The sequence below is a fragment of the Neovison vison genome, chromosome 1 (genome assembly GCF_020171115.1).
Source record: "Neovison vison isolate M4711 chromosome 1, ASM_NN_V1, whole genome shotgun sequence".
NCBI lineage: Eukaryota > Metazoa > Chordata > Mammalia > Carnivora > Mustelidae > Neogale > Neogale vison.
Genome location: NC_058091.1, coordinates 197751751 through 197769802, shown reverse-complemented (window position 1 = coordinate 197769802; position 18052 = coordinate 197751751). Strand labels below are relative to the sequence as shown.

Genomic DNA, 18052 nt, shown 5'->3' with positions numbered 1-18052 from the left:
ATGTAATAGTCATCCAATGCCTACATTTGTTTCAAATTTATTTTGGTAAAATAATTTAGTTTAGAAAACACTATTTATTTTGTTATGTTTATTTTCTCCAAACCAATCTCAGGATTTCCATTCCCAGAAAAGCACAAAAACAAGTAGAAAATATGATTTCTGTTTTGAGAATAAACTGTTAAAAGAGTACTCAGCATTTTAATAAATTGCTTAATCACATAGGAAAATTCTTAAGAATTAAGACAAATTATAGTTTGAAGCAGTAAATACGGGGAACAAATAAAAATAATTTGTTTGAAAAAGCAGCTTGATGCTTTACTATCTATTTAAAACTTGTGCCCCCAGACCACATGGGGAAGCACTCTTTCAGTCTCAGATGTCAAAGATAAATTCCTTGCATGTTACCATTTAGGTTATACATTTCAAATTTTTCAAAACCAGATACACTCCAATGCATAATCTATGATATTATACATTGATTTATAAATCCAAATTAGTACCAAAAATTCAAGGAATTCTTAATGGCTAAAGAATTAAAACTTCAATACTCTTCGGTGAGCTTTGAAAACAAATTGGAAGAAATACCACTTTTTTTAGTTAGCCAGTAAAAAGGACCTCAACCAGCAATTATTACGCTTCTAGACATGAATTACCTTCTGTCAATATGTTCTCACTACGGCTTCCATAAATGTAATTTCCAAAAGCAGACATGCCTAGTAACATACACCCTTCTCCTCCCAAGCAAACCAGTGGGGTTTTTTTTTTTCCCCCTCCCTTTTTCAACCAGTGGTATTGTCTCAACTAGACATCAGAATCACCTGGAGAATGCTAAGCCCCATTCTCAAAGTTTCTGATCTGAATGTCAGACCTGAAAGCTGGGACTTCAAAGAAGTTCCCAGATAATGCGACTGCTACAAGTTCAGAGACCAAATCTGAAGAACGACAGGCCTATAGTATTTACCAACGCCATATACCGCCTTTATTGTTAGTCTTAATATATACACTGCAGTTAGTACCTCTAAAGCTAAACAGTAACTTCTGGAGGGTAGGGACTAGCATGGTATCTTGTATTCAGTAGGCATCCATTAAATACTGCAATGATCCTTTAAGAATACCATTATGAACTGATGCACTAAAAGGCTTAGTCAGTTAATAAATAATGCTTGAGAATTACTATGGAAAATTAAAATCATCATTCTAAAAAAGAAAACAAAATAGCTATTAAAATTTTACCTTCAACTTCTAGCTATCTGAGTCAAAACTATCTTACCCCATATAAACGTAACTCCTAAGAGTACCCTGGCTACATAAACCGCCCTTATTATAGAAAACACACCTGTGATGGAAAAGTCAGTCACGCGTCATCCCAATGATCACCCATATGCAGGATACCCAAAAACTTACACAGGTAGACAAACTGGGGGTAGGCAGATGAAAACTGTTTCTAAAAGGCTAAGATGAACATGAAAAACTTCTAGATAAGATAAATCTTCCATACTATCTGGGAGCACAATTACAGAAACCAAAAGAGATTTGGAGAGCCAATGTTCTAGTCCTTGGGAAATGGACTCTCTACATATGACCAAGAATAAATGATACTTAGAGGAATCTTCTCTAGTGTTCCCCAAAACTGTCAACAGTAGTAACAACATCACTGATCCTTTGTAGAGACAAGGGATATTCCAAAGCCTCAGTTTTCAATCCTCTTCTCCATATTAACTCTTGCTGAGAACTCATACTAGCTAAATAGTATGTGGAGGATAGAAACAGAGAGGAAATACACTTGATTTCTTTTTTAATAGAAAATTGTTTCTTTAACTTACTGCTCTTTTTAACATTTAAAAGATTCTAAGATTCCAGACTTTAAAACAAGTTTGACAATGTTATTTTTGTCTGTCAATAGGCAAGCTAGATTTGGGGCTGATGAATGCTAAATCTCTAAGAATGAAAGGTGTTCTGAAGAGATTCAGGGTAGATGCCAAGTAATACCCATGAGAATCCTGTTTCCTAAAGTTTACCACAAAAAAAAAAGATGATTTTTAAAAATAGCTAATTAATTGCTGACATCACAAAGAAACTGATCACTACTGTAGAATTTTTCTTTTAAATAAACCTAGCCTGGGGTGGGGGTGGGGGGGACAAAACAGCATGTATTCATTTCTTTATTTTCATCTGGATTTTCTAATATTCCAGAGCACAAATTTGTAAGCTCTTTCATATTTGGATTTGAAGAACCAAGCTTTCTTATTCTCCCCCATTTCAAATGTAAGGCAAAATAAAATAACCCGAAAAGGTCATTTAGCATGAAATAACATTTCATCAGCTGACAACCATAAAAGCTACTCACTACTTGTTATGTGAAGCTTTATAAACTGACTCATTTTGAAAATGAATCTTCAAGTCTCAGCATGCAAAGGAGGACAAAGGAGAATGAAGTACATTTGTTCCCAGTGGAAGAGAACCCAGTGATTAACTGCTGTGAAGTAGAAAATTCTGCAGAAACTAAAGCACGTTGGGGGAGGATAGGTCAGCCTTTAAATACCTTATAGTTTCAGAAGTTCATACACAGAAAGTTTGGTTTAGAGGAGCAATGAAAAGAAAAAGAAATCATTAAGCACAGCTTCCTACTGTTTGGCAGTTTAAGTGTTTAACTTTTACCCCCAGAATAATGCTTTACCTTAGAAAGTACCTAAGCCTGATCGGCTCCATCCCACAGATTCTCACAACCAATGATTCTACAGAAAAAAACTTCTTCCTTGGTGTACCATGTAAGTAAATATCCACTTACCCGCTCCCCTTTACCAGGATATAAAGCTTTCTTTCTTTCAATTCTGCAAAATACCCTCTCCAGGAATGATTATTTTCATATAAACCAACACACTCTCTTATCATTCAGCATAACCCATTCTAGAATGCATTTCAAATACTGAATTCATGCTGTAGAGAAAACTCTACAGACTGTTGACTTAATTTCTTCTATAGTTTTGTAGCTTTTTTTTTTAATATGGAGACCATACTTATTCAACAAATCCACATTAGAGGCATATGTGTGCTAACTGATAAAGCACACAATCAGTCCTCAAAAAGAAATTTCAAGTATCCTCTTGTGTCACTTGGCATGTGACCAGGTCAAAAATGAGGGACGCGTATAGATCATTAATAGCTGAAAGAAAATAGAGAAGAAAATGGTAACACTGGCCATCAGTTTCTCAACAGCAATTGTAATAGTAGAAAAAGGGTGGAGGAATGGGTACCAGAGACCAATTACGAAATCAGCACATTTATCTTGGGAATGTAATGGGAATCATGTTAAAATCAGGAAAAACTGGATGAATTTTGGAACTATTCCCTGTCAATGGAGAAAAAAACCCACAAAAATTCACAAGCATGCTCCTCATATTCAAAGTCTCTTACTAGGTCTCATCCTCCTTGACCTCAACACGAAGTTCACAGTGTTAACTAGCCCTCCCTTCTTGAACCTCTCCTCCCAGGCAACACTATCACAGTTCTTCTACTCCTCTAAAAGCTTACCAACCCCTTTGCATGCTTCTTCCTCCTCTCCCTTAACTGCAGTCAGCCAAATCCCTGGATTATTGTTTTAATACCTGCTACCCACTTCTTCCTACTCTTTTCCCATCACTGAAATCTAAGTTCCAATTCAATCACTTCGATTAGAAAATACAGTCCTAAAAAAAAAAAAATCCTCATTTTTTGAGGTTAGTTGCTCAAACTGTAAGTACAGATCTCCTTTCTGAAATGCTCTTTCCTTGCCTTCTCTGTTGCTTCATATCAGGTTCCACCACCTTCCTGTCTGACCTCTCTGCTTCTCTGTTTCCTACTTTCCTCTTTCCCTGCCTTTCCCTTCAAGCCAGCCAGAACCACCCAAGACGAAGTTTTCAGCTTTTTGCTCTCTAGTCATCCTCTGAAGTCACCCACTACACTTTATTCACTTGGACCCACACACAAGTTATTTCCAAACCTTATGTCTAGCCTTAGTACTAATCCCTCACCTGCAAGCCAGACAGGCATTTCCCTTTGAATGTCTACTAACCTCTCCTCTTCACAACTCAACTTTCTTACGGATGATCATTCCACAGTAGGCCAACTTTTCAAGAGCTTAAAATAAAATAAGTATCTTCCTCCCTTTACCTCTTACCAAATCTAATTTTTTCATTCACCTGTTACTTTCTATTGCCACTGTCATAGTCCCAGTACATTCATTCACAAAATCATTTAGTCTACCCAATCTAGTCTACCTTCTATACGATCTATCCCACAAACCCTATTAGTGTGACTTTATACTTCATAAATTGATTCACTACAACATTTGGTATTTCTTATCTCACATTAGTGAAAACTACTCTCACAAGTCTATCTCTGACTCAGTTAAAGTAAAGGGGATCCACTTACTTCTTACCAAAAAAACCCAACTCTTAAGATAATAGTGAATTTTAATTCAGATATGGCATCAAGGCGGAATACAAGTAGGACTTAGAAGGGAAAGCTAAAGTGGGGAGAGCCAAGGTAGATGCAACAATACTTTTCCAACAGGCATTCTCCCTCAGTTACCTCTATCACTAGTTTTCAACAATTTTTCTATTATGAAACCTGCGATGGTCATTCACACACAAAGCATTCCCAGGTGTATACTCCTTTAGCAACAAAATAAAAACAATTAAATTAGTAAAGCTCTGCAAACTTTATAATCATTAACACATCAGCGCTGGTACTGTTGATCTATTTCAATGACTGATTTCTGTGAATTTTGTTCATCAGATGAATACAGACATGGACATGAGCGACGGTTAAATTATGTAAAAATCTATTCAGCACAGATACTGACAAAGAGGACAGAGGCCAGTGTGAAAACCATGGAGGTCAATCTCCTGTAAACTAACTGAACACCAGCCCTGGGCATGTGATATGACAGGCACAGGTTCTGACAACTCCCAGCATGCTAGCTGTCATCGGCTCTCTCTCCTCCCCCCTCCAAGAAAGAACACAAAGAAGAACACCAGGCATAAGCCTAGACATACACTCTGACTTGAATCTGCTCTATTTCATTAAACAAGTAGATCCTTCACAAAGTTCATTACTTTACAGTACCACAGCATCTATAACCATGGACTTGTGACACTGTAACATCAATGCTGAGAATGTATGACATTCATAGCTGTAGGCAAGATAGTTCAACCTACTCAACCAAAATCCACCTTACTTATTCCTTCCACTAGAGCAAATAAAACTATTCTACTAGTCCTAAAAACTGCAACCTAGCGCCATACTTCTGCTCATGCCATCTGTGTACCTTTCACCTCTTCCTGTTTACCTAATTTCTGAGGAAAATTTAAGACTCTCTTCAATTCCTGTCTTCCAAAAGCCTTCACTGATCAACAATGAACTCAGTTATTCATTATTCCCCTGTATTATTATACTCTTCTACATTAATTAGCCTCTTCATGTGCACAAAGATAACACACTGTACTTCCTTGTATGTCCAGAATTATTCAAACAACACCTTACACAGGGTAAGCACTGAAACAATTTTTGATTGATAGCAACAACCTTCCCATATGTTCATATACTTCAAGAACATACAATATAATAGGGAAGAACTTACCTGATTCAATTAAATGCAAACAAAGCACTTCTAATGGATATTGTACAGTGGGATAGATGTTTATCATTCCTTCACAGGCCTTCTTCAGTCTAGCGGTCTCATGAGGAAACTCGAAAATATAAAAGTAAAATAAACTAAGTAATAGTAAAATATGCTTGTGAACACCTTCCTAATTAGAATGTAAAAGTCACATTAGAGATTTTTAAAATCAACTTACTTTGGATAAACAGCGAATGAACTGTCTATAAAGTACTTGGTGATCTTCACTAGGAATCTTATCTGATAAGTCCAGTGCATTCTCAAAAGCAGCTAAAAGCTGAAACAAACAAAAAAGCTATCATCTTTAGGATACTGAAAAGACAAATGTAATAAATAGCTGAACGTATATGACTCACTTATACAATATACCACCTCAACTAACGAACTGCAAATGCATTTTACTATCTCATGTTTTCCTGTACTATATATTATCTGGACCTGACAATTTTTTATGAGGGAAAAAATGTCTATGCATTTAGAATACAATCTAATTCCAAGTGGCAGGAGACTGCACTGAAATAATGAGGGATAACTATAAATTAATATCATGAATTTAACAAAACATTCTTTAAGTGGTCACTGTTCCCTAGGAAATAGTCAACTGGAGAGGTATAGTCTTCTTTATATACCTGTGAAACTGCAACTAATCAACCATTTTTAAAACATCTCTACTGAAATCACCAGTATGTTCCTTGGAATATTTTCAGTGGTAGCAAATCTTTAATCTTAAATAAATTTGTAAAGTTAAACTTTTAAAAAGGAAACCAGAAATATGACTGAACTATAATAAAATCACTTCTTATCCAGTACTACTTTGATAGTAGTACTTTGAAGAAAATTCCCAAATGACTTTGAAGAAAATTCCCAAAGAAGCTTTCTAAATACGTTTTGAGCAAGAACAATACTAAAACCCAGATCAAGCACGTTAAAGAATATCATTCATTTAGTTACACAAGTCCTACTTTTTTTAAAAAATGAATTTCCATGACTTCATTTATTTTTATTTTTATTTTTTAAAGTACCCTCCATGCCCAGTGGGGCTTGAAATCATGACCCTGATATCAAGACCTTAGCTGAGATCAAAACTCGTATGTTTTGACAGAGCCACCCACAAGCCCCTCCATGACTTTGAAATGAAAACTCATAATACAGTTCACTGCCTCCAAATTTCTTTATGAAGTAGGATATAAAGTCTACACAAACGAAGAAAATTTTACTCCTCTGACAAAGTTAATGACCTTGCAAAAAGGGAAGCCTAACTTGTGCAGTTCAGCACAAGGGTTTCAATATTTTTTTTTAAGATTTTATTTATTTATTTGTCAGAGAGAGAGAGAGAGGGAGAGCAAGCACAGGCAGAGTGGCAGGCAGAGGCAGAGGGAGAAGCAGGCTCCCTGCAGAGCAAGGAGCCTGATGCAGGACTCGATCCCAGGATGCTGGGATCATGACCTGAGCCGAACGCAGCTGCTTAACCAACTGAGCCACCCAGGCGTCCCCAGCACAAGGGTTTCAAAAAATAGTAGTGCAATTAATCCATCTGGAAATCAGGTGACATATTTTTTCCTGAACACACTGAAATAAGCAAAATTATCATTAGAATTCAAGATGGAAATAACTCCACCCCGAAATCCTCTTACTATTTTTAACAGTTAAAAATCAATTCTTAAAATGACAAGCATAATTAGTTCTTTTTCATGGAGGAACACAGAACAGGTAATTAAAAACTTATTTTGCATTTGGTATATGTTTGACATTCTGATAACCTATAGTTTTTCAATGAAAATAATGAAGTCCTATGAAGATATGATTTAAGTTTGCAATTCACCTAATTTTGTCACTGTCCAATTTTTTTCCACAACTAAACCTATACACAGATAAACCAACACACAAACAAATGCAAATCATAGTCTTCTATTTTTATCTTCAGCATTTATTTAGGACACTGCCTGACATGTATAGTAGATTCTACATAAAACAAATATTTTCTGAAAAAAGGATTAATAAGTGAATGAATGTACATACAAAAATGTACTTCTCATCCTATATTCAGTCTATAATTGCTTATATTCAAAAAGTCCATTCAATTGCACAAATATATACTGAATGCCTATATACAATAATAAGAAATTAAGCTGACTTTTAAACTTACAAATGTAAAAAAGTAGAATGGAGATATTTTCTAATATTATCCCAATATATTTCTAGATATAAGTACCCTAAACCCTTTAAACAAAATGCTCTGAGTTGCTAAACTTCAAAGTTACTTCATGAACTTAAAGAAACATACCTTTACACATACCTTTAAGTAAGTACAACTTTTTAGAAATTTCAGCAGTTTTGTGAAAGCCAATTTCACATTTCTTTTTCACAGTGATTAAATAACTAATTTACTGGATTAGTATGAACCCAGGGAAGTAAACTGTGATCCCTGAAAACCAATTCCACTCTGTCCAGACTTAGTATGAGATTGCAGGGAAATAATTCTGACTTTAATAGCAAGAACCCCTATGAATTTAAAATTGAACATGTAGGGGCGCCTGGATGGCTTAGTCAGTTAAGCATCTGCCTTCAGCTCAGGTCATGATCCCTGGGATCAAGCCCCACATCAGGCTCCTCACTCAACAGGGAGTCTGCTTTTCCCTCTCCCGCTCCCCTGCTTGTGCTCTCTCTCTCTTTCTCTTTCGAATAAATAAAATCTTTTAAAAATACATTAAAAAATAAATAAAATAAATTGAATACTTACAAAATATCAATTTTAACATATGGTACTTTTCTATATTATTCTATTTCCATTTGCTAAATTCAATTAAATGATCAATATTCATGATACAAACTGCAGGGAATAAACAGGTCAATACCAATTGCTGGGTCTCATTATTCTGATCCTCAGTACTCTCAGCCAGCAACTGAGTCAATTTCTTCCACAGCTGGTGAAGCTCTTGGTTGTCTGCACCTTCCTCCTGCCGTGTCTTTATCAACTTGTGCCATGTTCGGGCCACCTATCAAGGAGATTTAAATTCTTTTTTAATCTTAAATATCAAAAACACCAATTAGAAATATAAAATCTACAAATAAAAACATTTTTCATCTGCTAATACATAAAAATAGCAAAACCACAGAAATTCATCTATTATGAACTCCAAAAGAACTATGGTGTCTGGGCAAAACCAGACAGCCATTATATTTAGAAGTACAACTAATATAACAGAGTGGAAACAGGAATAATGACTACATGCCCCAAACCTTGTAACTATAGCATCAGCTATAAATGCACCACAAATATGTCACTAAATTCTACAGATGATGCTTTTACTTATTTTATTTATCCCTGCCCAGTTTCAAAAAGGTCTGGAAGTTAGAATAACTAAAACCTGAAATTTAATTTAGTTTGAAAACACTATAATTTGTAATATCTCTCTATATTCTTTTAATATCACACTACATACTAATTGTTTAAATTTTCCCTTAAGCTAAATGAAAGCTTTCTTCTAATAATGGCTTTAGTAAAAGAAGTCTACTACCCCACCAAATCATTAACCAACCTCTACGTGTTTCTTTTCTTGGTAATATAGATCCACAAGTTTCTTACAGACATCGCACCACTTCTGTTTGTCAACACTTAGAATAAAAAATTAAAAAAAAAAAAAAGGATTTTGAATCTGATTAATGAAAACAACCAAGGGCTTAAGATACTAAAATTAAAATATCCCAGTAATACTACTGTCAGGTACTATTTTAAATTAGAACATATCCCCTTTCATACCACAGGAAAATTTTATAAAATGAGCCTCTCATTAAAAAAGAGAAGGTTTAAGAAATAATATCTTCTATCATATTACCTAAAAATTATATCAAAGTTCCCAAACTAGTCAATCCTCTTACTATTAGTGTTTTGATTTTATTTCAACCACAAGCAAAAGAGTTTGTAACAACAGTATGAAAGAAAAATGCTTCTCAATTCCCAGTAAATGTTTGGAGTACTTCTATGGAAGTTTTAATCAGTTTATTCAAATTAAAGCTTTTAAAGACACAGGCCTTTCCCCATATAATGATTACCTTTCATAAAGATCCAGGAGCTTCTGGTAAACACCAGGCAAGTCATCCTTAGCATTTATGTGGTTACATTTCTCATATAAGCTTGCTAACCCCTAAAATAGGAAACAGTAGAGATTATTTTAAAAAGTCTAATACTCTCACATTCATTTTGCTAAATAAAGTGACGATATATAAAGATTATTTATTTACGATAAAGAAAATTATAACTTAAAAATAAAATAATGTCTGGGATTTGGAGGCAAATAATTAGGGTGGGAGAAAGTAGATCAAAGCATAGATGAAAAAATACTGGCCATGTGTGGATTTTTACAGAAGCCAGGTGATAGCCAGAGGGGCTCATTTTACCATTCTCTTTACTTCTGAAAATATATTTGAAGTGGGGCATCTTGGGGGCTCAGTCAGTTAAGCGTGCAACTCTTGATTTTAGTTTGGGTCATTATCTCAAAGTCTTGGGACAGAGGCCTGAGTCAAGCTCCATGCTCAGCAGGGAATCTGCCTGATTCTCTCTCCCTCTTCCTCTGCCCCTCCCTGCTCATGCATGTGTACATGCGTGCACTCTCTCTCTCTCTCTCTCTTTCTCTGTCTCAAATAAACTGATCTTTAAAAAGAGCTTTGAAAATATATTTGAAGTGGTTCACAACAAAAAATCTTAACTCTTATTACTATATGACACTACTTCTATATGGTCAAAAAAAATCTAAGTAATTTGTAGAAACTGTCACCTTTTCTTCAAAGAATGATCAGGTATTTTAAATCAATCAATACATAATAAAAGCAGGCATCTCTCTAAGTGTGTTACCAGATACCCCCTCTCATGTTCTTGTTCACATAAATATGAGACAAACAGGTTCATGTTCTCCCAAGCCTACTGCCTATTTATCACAGTTTCTAAGATGTAATTGAGATATTAAACAAACTTATTAAAGATGAAAAAGCTGGAGAAGCCAACATAAAATATGAAGAACTTTAAATAAGAAAAAAGAATTTCACTCAAATACATAGATTTGCAGATTTTTTATATCTTACCTTTAGAAAACATATTAATATGCATTTCTTTTCCCTTGAATAAGCATAAGGAATATTCTTGGTAAGTCTTTCATATACACACACATAATTAGAGATTTACATAATCATATTTGAATTCCAATCCTCACCTCTGAAAATAATCCATTGGGTTGGATGTCAAAATAGCATCACAGGCATTTTTTTTTTTTTAACTAATGTACAGGTTTAGAAGATCAGTACATTTAAAACTTTTTTCTTCTATGGGGTTAAATAATGGTTTAAATGACTTTTTTAAAAGCTGCTACCTATATTTTTTTTAATGTGGCAAAAAATTTACCATAATATAGGAAAAAAAAATCTACATACCTGCCAAGCCAGTAATTGATCTGGCTCTAGTTCAGCAGCTTTTTTATAGGCACCCTGAGCCTGATCAGGTTGTTCTAACTCGGCTGCAGCAACACCAATAAAAACCCAGGCATTATAGTTATTTTTCTCTTGTTTTAACACTGTCTGGTGGAAAAAAATTAAAAGAACAGGTCATTAAATTTTGGAAGCTAATGAACAAACAACTAAAAGACTACTTGAGTGTCAGGAAATCTGGATCTACCACTAAGGGTGATCTTAAGAATGCCACTCAACCTCTCTGGTCTTCAGTTTCCTCAAGGAGAGCAGGAGGTGGATTGGATTGATAAGTGAAAGGAGTCTAAAATATGAGGTATATATTTTAAGAGCTGCCCAAGCAATGCTGATGCCTCCCCATCCTCCTTGAAAATGAAAATACTATGTATACAAAGAACACTAAGACTATTCCTATCACCTGACCATCTTGCTGCGTCCACTCCACACTGCCACCAGTAAACTCACAAAACTGTTTTCTATATCGTTTCACTCTAACCAACACCCACATTGTCCTGCACTGTGATAACATTTCCAACTATCAGACAGATTTTTCGTCAAAAGAGCAAGGTAGGGAGGTAGGCTGACCCCAATGTGACTATACCACATATGTTCAAGATAAATAGAGGCAATGAATGTTTAAATACCACCTGTCAATGAGAATAAAAATTGTATGTAGAGCTATTGCTTTCAGAAAGAACAGATACTCACTTAAGTGAAAGTCTGAAACAGAAAACAAAGATGTTCTAGTGACAGAAAACAAAACTAGTAGCTAATTAAATCTAGTAGATAATTAGCTCTTAAGTTTTACCTATTCTAGGGAAAATAAGAATATTTCCATGAGCTGAGACAGTCAGATTCTATGGATCCACATGACACTTCTAGCAATCTCTCATCATTCTACAGCACAAATTCCATTCTATCCACCAATGTGGTAACTACCAAAGCTGACAATTGTTTAAACTCTGAGATGTCCAATTAGTGACCCCCCTCTTATTCTACGATTGCCCCACTTCTCAGTTCTTATCCCTCCGTTTCCAGCTTAGACTCCAATAACCCATCACTGTCATCCCTCCCTTGCGAATATCCTCAACTCCTTCACCTCTCTTCCCCATCATCTTTCTCAACATCCATACTTGAACCCCAGCATGCCCATTACTAAGCTTGAGAAGCTGAACATGAAGGGAGAAACCACACAACTCAGTTCACTGATTTCACTTCAATCACATGAAACTTCAGATGGACATTTATTAGGGCATGGCAGTCCTTTCAATCACCACTAGTAAGTTAAATAACAACCACTTCATATCTTTTTATCTCAAATCTCCTATACAATTCTCCTTCCACTCTCAGCTTATGCCTTACTAAGAAAATAGAAGACATCAGAGGGGAACATTCCTCTCTTCTTATCCCCAAATCTACAAATCTGACAGTATTTACACCTATCTTCCCCACTGCTAAGAAGGAAAAAGTATCGAAAACTCCACTTTGGGGCGTCTGGGTGGCTCAGTGGGTTAAAGTCTCTGCCTTCGGCTCAGGTCATGATCTCAGAGTCCTGGGATCGAACCCCGCATCGGGGTCTCTGCTTAGTGGGGAGCCTGCATCCCCCTCTCTCTCTGCCTGCCTCTCTGCCTACTTGTGATCTCTATCTGTCAAATAAATAAATAAATCTTAAAAAAAAGAAAGAAAGAAAGAAAGAAAGAAAAGAAAGAAAGAAAGAAAGAAAGAAAGAAAGAAAGAAAAAGGAGAAGAAAATTCCACTTCAAGCTCAGGATCCCATCCTCTCTCATTCCTACCCTTACACTCTCTCTCCTCCACATTCAATTTCTCCCTCTGGACAGGGACATTCCCCTCAGCACCTTACAAAGGAGCTTTAGAATCGTGAGCTCCCATTCACAAACCAAACAGAATGATAGTGTCAACATACCATTAAGAAAGAAAACTTTATGATACAGTAGTGCTCCATAATACATCCCATCAAAAGATATCGGATATTCATATTTTGAGAGTTTGACTTTGCGTATGGCCAGTGTAGTTTATCCTAGCTCAACCACTCTAATGGTCTACTAAATAATCTAACCACTTTCATTAATGTTGAGACAAAAAATGATACACGTTACAAATCCATAAGGCTTGTAAATGGGTAACATAATTTTACTGTGGAATAAAAAACGTTTCAGTTACCTTACAATGTTTCAAAGCTTCTTTGTATTCTTTGTTTCTGATTGCATCTCTAGCACTTTTTAGAGCAGTTTTTACTTCCTTGCTAGACATTCTGCGGAAATAAAAAACTTGAGAGAACCTACAATAATACCAACAAACTTAACCAACTGAAAAATGCACATGTAATTCCTTCTACCTGGAATACTCTTTCCACTCTAAGGTCCCTATACTGTATTCCCTCACCTCTTCAAATTTTTAATCAAATGTCACTTGCTCAGTGAAACCTTGGCTGGTCACACTACTTAAAATTTCAACCCTTCCTCCCCCTGCAAACCCAACTACACAATATTCTCTTAACCCCACCCTAACATTTAGCATCTTCTACACCATACGTTTTACTTATTTTATTTATTTTCTGTTCCCCAAACCCACTAGTATGTGAGTGTCATGTAGGCAGGGCTTTTTGTCTGTGGTTGTTATTGCAAACTGCTGTACTGCCAGGACTGATTATCTAACTGTATACATTAATAAATATTTGTTGAAAGCCAGTTGTATTTGAGTTATACTCATTGTTCATATAGTAGATGATCTAAAAGGCTAGGATTCAAAGCACATATCAATCTCAATCTAATTCTACACGAAGCAAGTTTTAGTAGAATAAGCCCAAATCACAATGGAAAAAACTAACACAAATTAATTTCAGTAACTTTGATATAAGAGCATAGGAAAGCAATCTGCTTTAATGCTGGTTTATATAAAATATAAATCAGGATATTAACTTGTTGACAGCAAAGGTCACTGTCAAGTTATAGCAATACTGTATTCTTTGAAGAGAAATAAATGCAAAGTTTACACTTGAATGAAGGTGATAAATATGCTAGAGGATTATTTCTATAATAAGAAGATATTTCACTTGGGAGACAAAGTATTTCTTCATTGAACTATATTAACATAATTTTAAATAAACTAATGTATCATAAGATTTTACAACTTACTCTGATTTACCAGTAAACAAGTCAAATTCAATCACACCTCAATGGTAAATACAAGAGATACTTGTAGTTTTTTGACAAGTTCATTGAACTCTAATCTCATCAGGAAACAAATCCGGATAAATTTTAATGCACTCTAGACCGCAGACGTTCATGGTAGAAAAATGAACCAAGAAGATGGCTTGTTGACTCAGTATACTGATGTCCAAAGAGGCTGAGGTACAAGGGCAGATCAAAGAAGTTTAAGAAAGTAAGGAAAGGGGCGCTTGGGTGGCTCAGGGGGTTAAAGCCTCTGCCTTGGGCTCAGGTCATGATCCCAGGGTCCTGGGATCGACCCCACATTGGGCTCTCTGCTCCATGGGGAACATGCTTCCTCCTCTCTCTCTCTGCCTGCCTTTTAGCCTACTTGTAATCTCTCTATGTCAAATACGTAAATAATTTTTTTTTAAAGTAGGGAAATAAAATAATAACAATAATGTGTTTTTTGTTTTTTGTTTTTTTTAAAGATTTTATTTATTTATTTGTCAGAGACAGAGGGAGAGAGAGCGAGCACAGGCAGACAGAGAGGCAGGCAGAGGCAGAGGGAGAAGCAGGCTCCCTGCTGAGCAAGGAGCCCGATGTGGGACTCGATCCCAGGACGCCGGGATCATGACCTGAGCCGAAGGCAGCTGCTTAACCAACTGAGCCACCCAGGCGTCCCAATAATAAGTGTTTTGACTTAAAGAATGTTAGATTCATGGGGTGCCTGGGTGGCTCAGTGGGTTAAAGCCTCTGCCTTCGGCTCAGGTCATGATCTTAGGGTCCTGGGATCGAGCCCCACATCGGGCTCTCTGCTCAGCAGGGAGCCTGCTTCCTCCTCTCTCTCTGCCTGCCTCTCTGCCTACTTGTAAAATAAATAAAATATTTTAAAAAATGTTAGATTCAAAATAATAAAAAAATTAATATATAAAATCAATTTATTTGCAGCTACAATCAGATTCCTTAGACAGAAAAGTAACTTTCTGCTTAGTTACATTAATTATACAATTAAAGCTACACAATTCATATGCTCTCATTTTAGAAATTGTTCTCTTACCTGAAATTATTTTCGTATAAATTTATAGCTGCAAACGTCTGGAATTTTTTTTTTTTTTTTTGTAGCTTACAAATTGACGAGTAGGCACCAAATTTCAATGCTGATTTCAAATTAAATTTTCTCACACCAAAGTTATCTTGGGTAAATAAATCTGTAGACTACAAAGAAGAGAGATAAAAAATCAACAATGATAACAACTAGGGTCCCTGGGTGGCTCAGTGGGTTAAAGCCACTACCTTCAGCTCAGGTCATGATCCCAGGATCCTGGAAAAAAATTAAGTTAAAAAAGAACAAAAACAGTTTCAAGATATGACCAAGCAAAAACAAACAAGAATTCAGATTAGTGAAAAGAAAGATCACCATCTTTATCACCCAGGATTTGAGTGGAATCACAATCAAACCAGGCAGAACCAGCCACCACCAACTGTACATGCAACCCTGAGGCCATGCACTTCATATGACATGAAAGAAATAGAAAAGAAGGCTCCTGCTCTAAAGAATATAATTTAAACCAAACCTAAGACATACGAGTCATTAGAGAACCAAATCCTGAACTAAGGATAATGAGTACAACTACAAGAGATGTTTCAAAGAAAGAAGTATGGTGTGAGGTAATGAGAAGATACCAGAAGACAGGATTTAAGAATGGAGGGAAGTAAAACTGCTCCAGTCAAACACAACTGCATTGGCTAAGACAGAGAAATAGGAATGAACGTGGCACCAGAGGATTCATGGAGAAATGTGGGCTCAGTGAAGCAGAAGAGACTTGCTGAAAACTGAAGAAAATGAAGCTCACTGGACAAATGAGAACACTAGACTACAGAAGACGGTAAAAGTCAGTCATACCGGGAGCCTGGGTGGCTCAGTCAGTTAAACACCTGCCTTTGGTTCAGGTCATGATCCCAGAGTCCTGGGATCAAGTCTCACATTGGGCTCCTTGCTCAGTGGGGAGCCTGCTTCTCCCTCTGCCTGTCTTTCCCCCCGCTTGTGCATGCTCTCGCTCTCTGACAAATAAATAAAATCTTAAAAAAAAAAAAGTCATTAAGGAAAAAAAAAGACAGACAGGTATAGACTTAAATACAGCAGCAAAAACAGAGCTGTTAAATGCCTCTATGTAAGGCATTTTTAAAAACCACAATAAATAAACTCCACTCTCTCCTTGGTAACCAACCGATAATGTTCAACACCCTTCCATATCCCCAGATGTCTCCACCAATAATGGCATTTACCCTTGCTGCAGTGGGATCTTTTATTCTTCCCTTCCTCTTCCTTCTTCATTTGATTTGGCATCTAGCGTAAGAGGCTAGCACTTAGGCCCTCCCTCTACACCTAAGAATTATACAACGAGAAATAGACGGATACAGAAACAGACAATATAGATACGTAAAGACAGATCAGTTGTAGGGGATTAACTGATTTTTGAAAAGACAAAATAATCTGCCCCTTTATAGCTCTAAAAACTTCTTCCTATTTTGGGAGATGGAGTGGAGAAGAGAGAGGCTCATTTATTTACTTTCTAAACATAGCTTTTCTATGTACTAACCTACCAGGTATCATCAAACTCACTTCCTTTCATAGAGCAAAAACCTACAAACAAAAATGATACACCTCTCTTTGGGACACTTCCCTCTATTGCAAGCATTTCCAACATTTCAAAGAAAAATCTAGCTCTTTTACAAGTGTCCTCAATGTTATTCCACAGCCCCACCCACTTTCCCCAGATAATTTGTATTTTTTCTCCTCAATTTCAAGTTATTTCTTTTTTTTTTTTTTTAAGATTTTACTTATTTATTTGACAGAGAGAGATCACAAGTAGGCAGAGAGGTAGGCAGAGAGAGAGAGAGAGAAGAGGAAGCAGGCTCCTTACAGAGCAGAGAACCTGAGGTGGGGCTCAATTCCAGGACCCTGGGATCATGACCTGAGCTGAAAGGCAGAGGCTTCAACCCACCGAGCTGAGCCTTATTTTGTGCATTTTCTTTCTTTCTTTTTTTTTTTTTTTTGAAGCTTCAACCCACCGAGCCGAGCCTTATTTTGTGCATTTTCTTTCTTTCTTTTTTTTTTTTTTGAAGATTTTATTTATTTATTTATTTGAGAGAGAGTGAGAGAGAGAGCACAAGCAGGGAAAGCAGCAGAGGGAGAAGCAGACTCCCTGCTGAGTGGGGAGCCAGATGCAGGGCTTGATCCCAGGACTCCAGGATCATGACCTGAGCCAAAGGAAGACACTTAACTGACTGAGCCACCCAGAAACCCCAGTTTGCACTTCCAACTCAGTGAAAGGATTTCTACTACCAAACTAAAAGGGTTTTTATGCAACATAGCAAGCATAAAAAGTAGCAACAACTGAACTTAAAAAAAAAGATAGAAAGTGACACAAATGCCAAAATGATAAATCTCAAAAGTAACAAATGTAGATGGATGAATTACTATGTCCTACACGCCCCAGCTAAAGCTATGGAACCTTAAGTTACATTCTGTTGTGTAAATACAAAGACTCCACAAAGCAAAAAAACCCAACAATATAAATAATAATAACAATAATAACAATGGAAGTTAACTACAGAAAAGCAAACTTGGTATGTTTAAATCTAATAACAAAAATCTAAAGGTGTTTGATGACCTATAGTATGGCATTAACAACCTACACCATCACACCCTTCTTCTGAAATGAACTGGTAAAAGCAATTACTAAGTAAAAACAGACTCCAATTA

General features: G+C 36.2%; 1 protein-coding gene across 5 annotated transcripts in view; it reads right to left on the bottom strand.

Annotated features, from left to right (window-relative positions):
• Positions 1 to 18052, bottom strand: part of TTC37 (tetratricopeptide repeat domain 37) — a 90261-nt gene that overhangs the window by 66334 nt on the left and 5875 nt on the right. For 4 of the 5 annotated variants that reach the window (XM_044265366.1, XM_044265384.1, XM_044265346.1 and 1 more), the window contains 8 exons: positions 15344 to 15501; positions 13298 to 13388; positions 11084 to 11227; positions 9713 to 9804; positions 9199 to 9274; positions 8515 to 8655; positions 5838 to 5936; positions 5621 to 5729 (listed from right to left, as the gene is read on the bottom strand). In XM_044265366.1, the coding sequence (XP_044121301.1) occupies positions 5621 to 5729; positions 5838 to 5936; positions 8515 to 8655; positions 9199 to 9274; positions 9713 to 9804; positions 11084 to 11227; positions 13298 to 13387 (751 nt within the window). In that variant the 5' untranslated portion in view covers position 13388; positions 15344 to 15501. The remainder of the gene's footprint in view (positions 1 to 5620; positions 5730 to 5837; positions 5937 to 8514; positions 8656 to 9198; positions 9275 to 9712; positions 9805 to 11083; positions 11228 to 13297; positions 13389 to 15343; positions 15502 to 18052) is intronic. The other variant, XM_044265375.1, reaches the window with a different exon arrangement.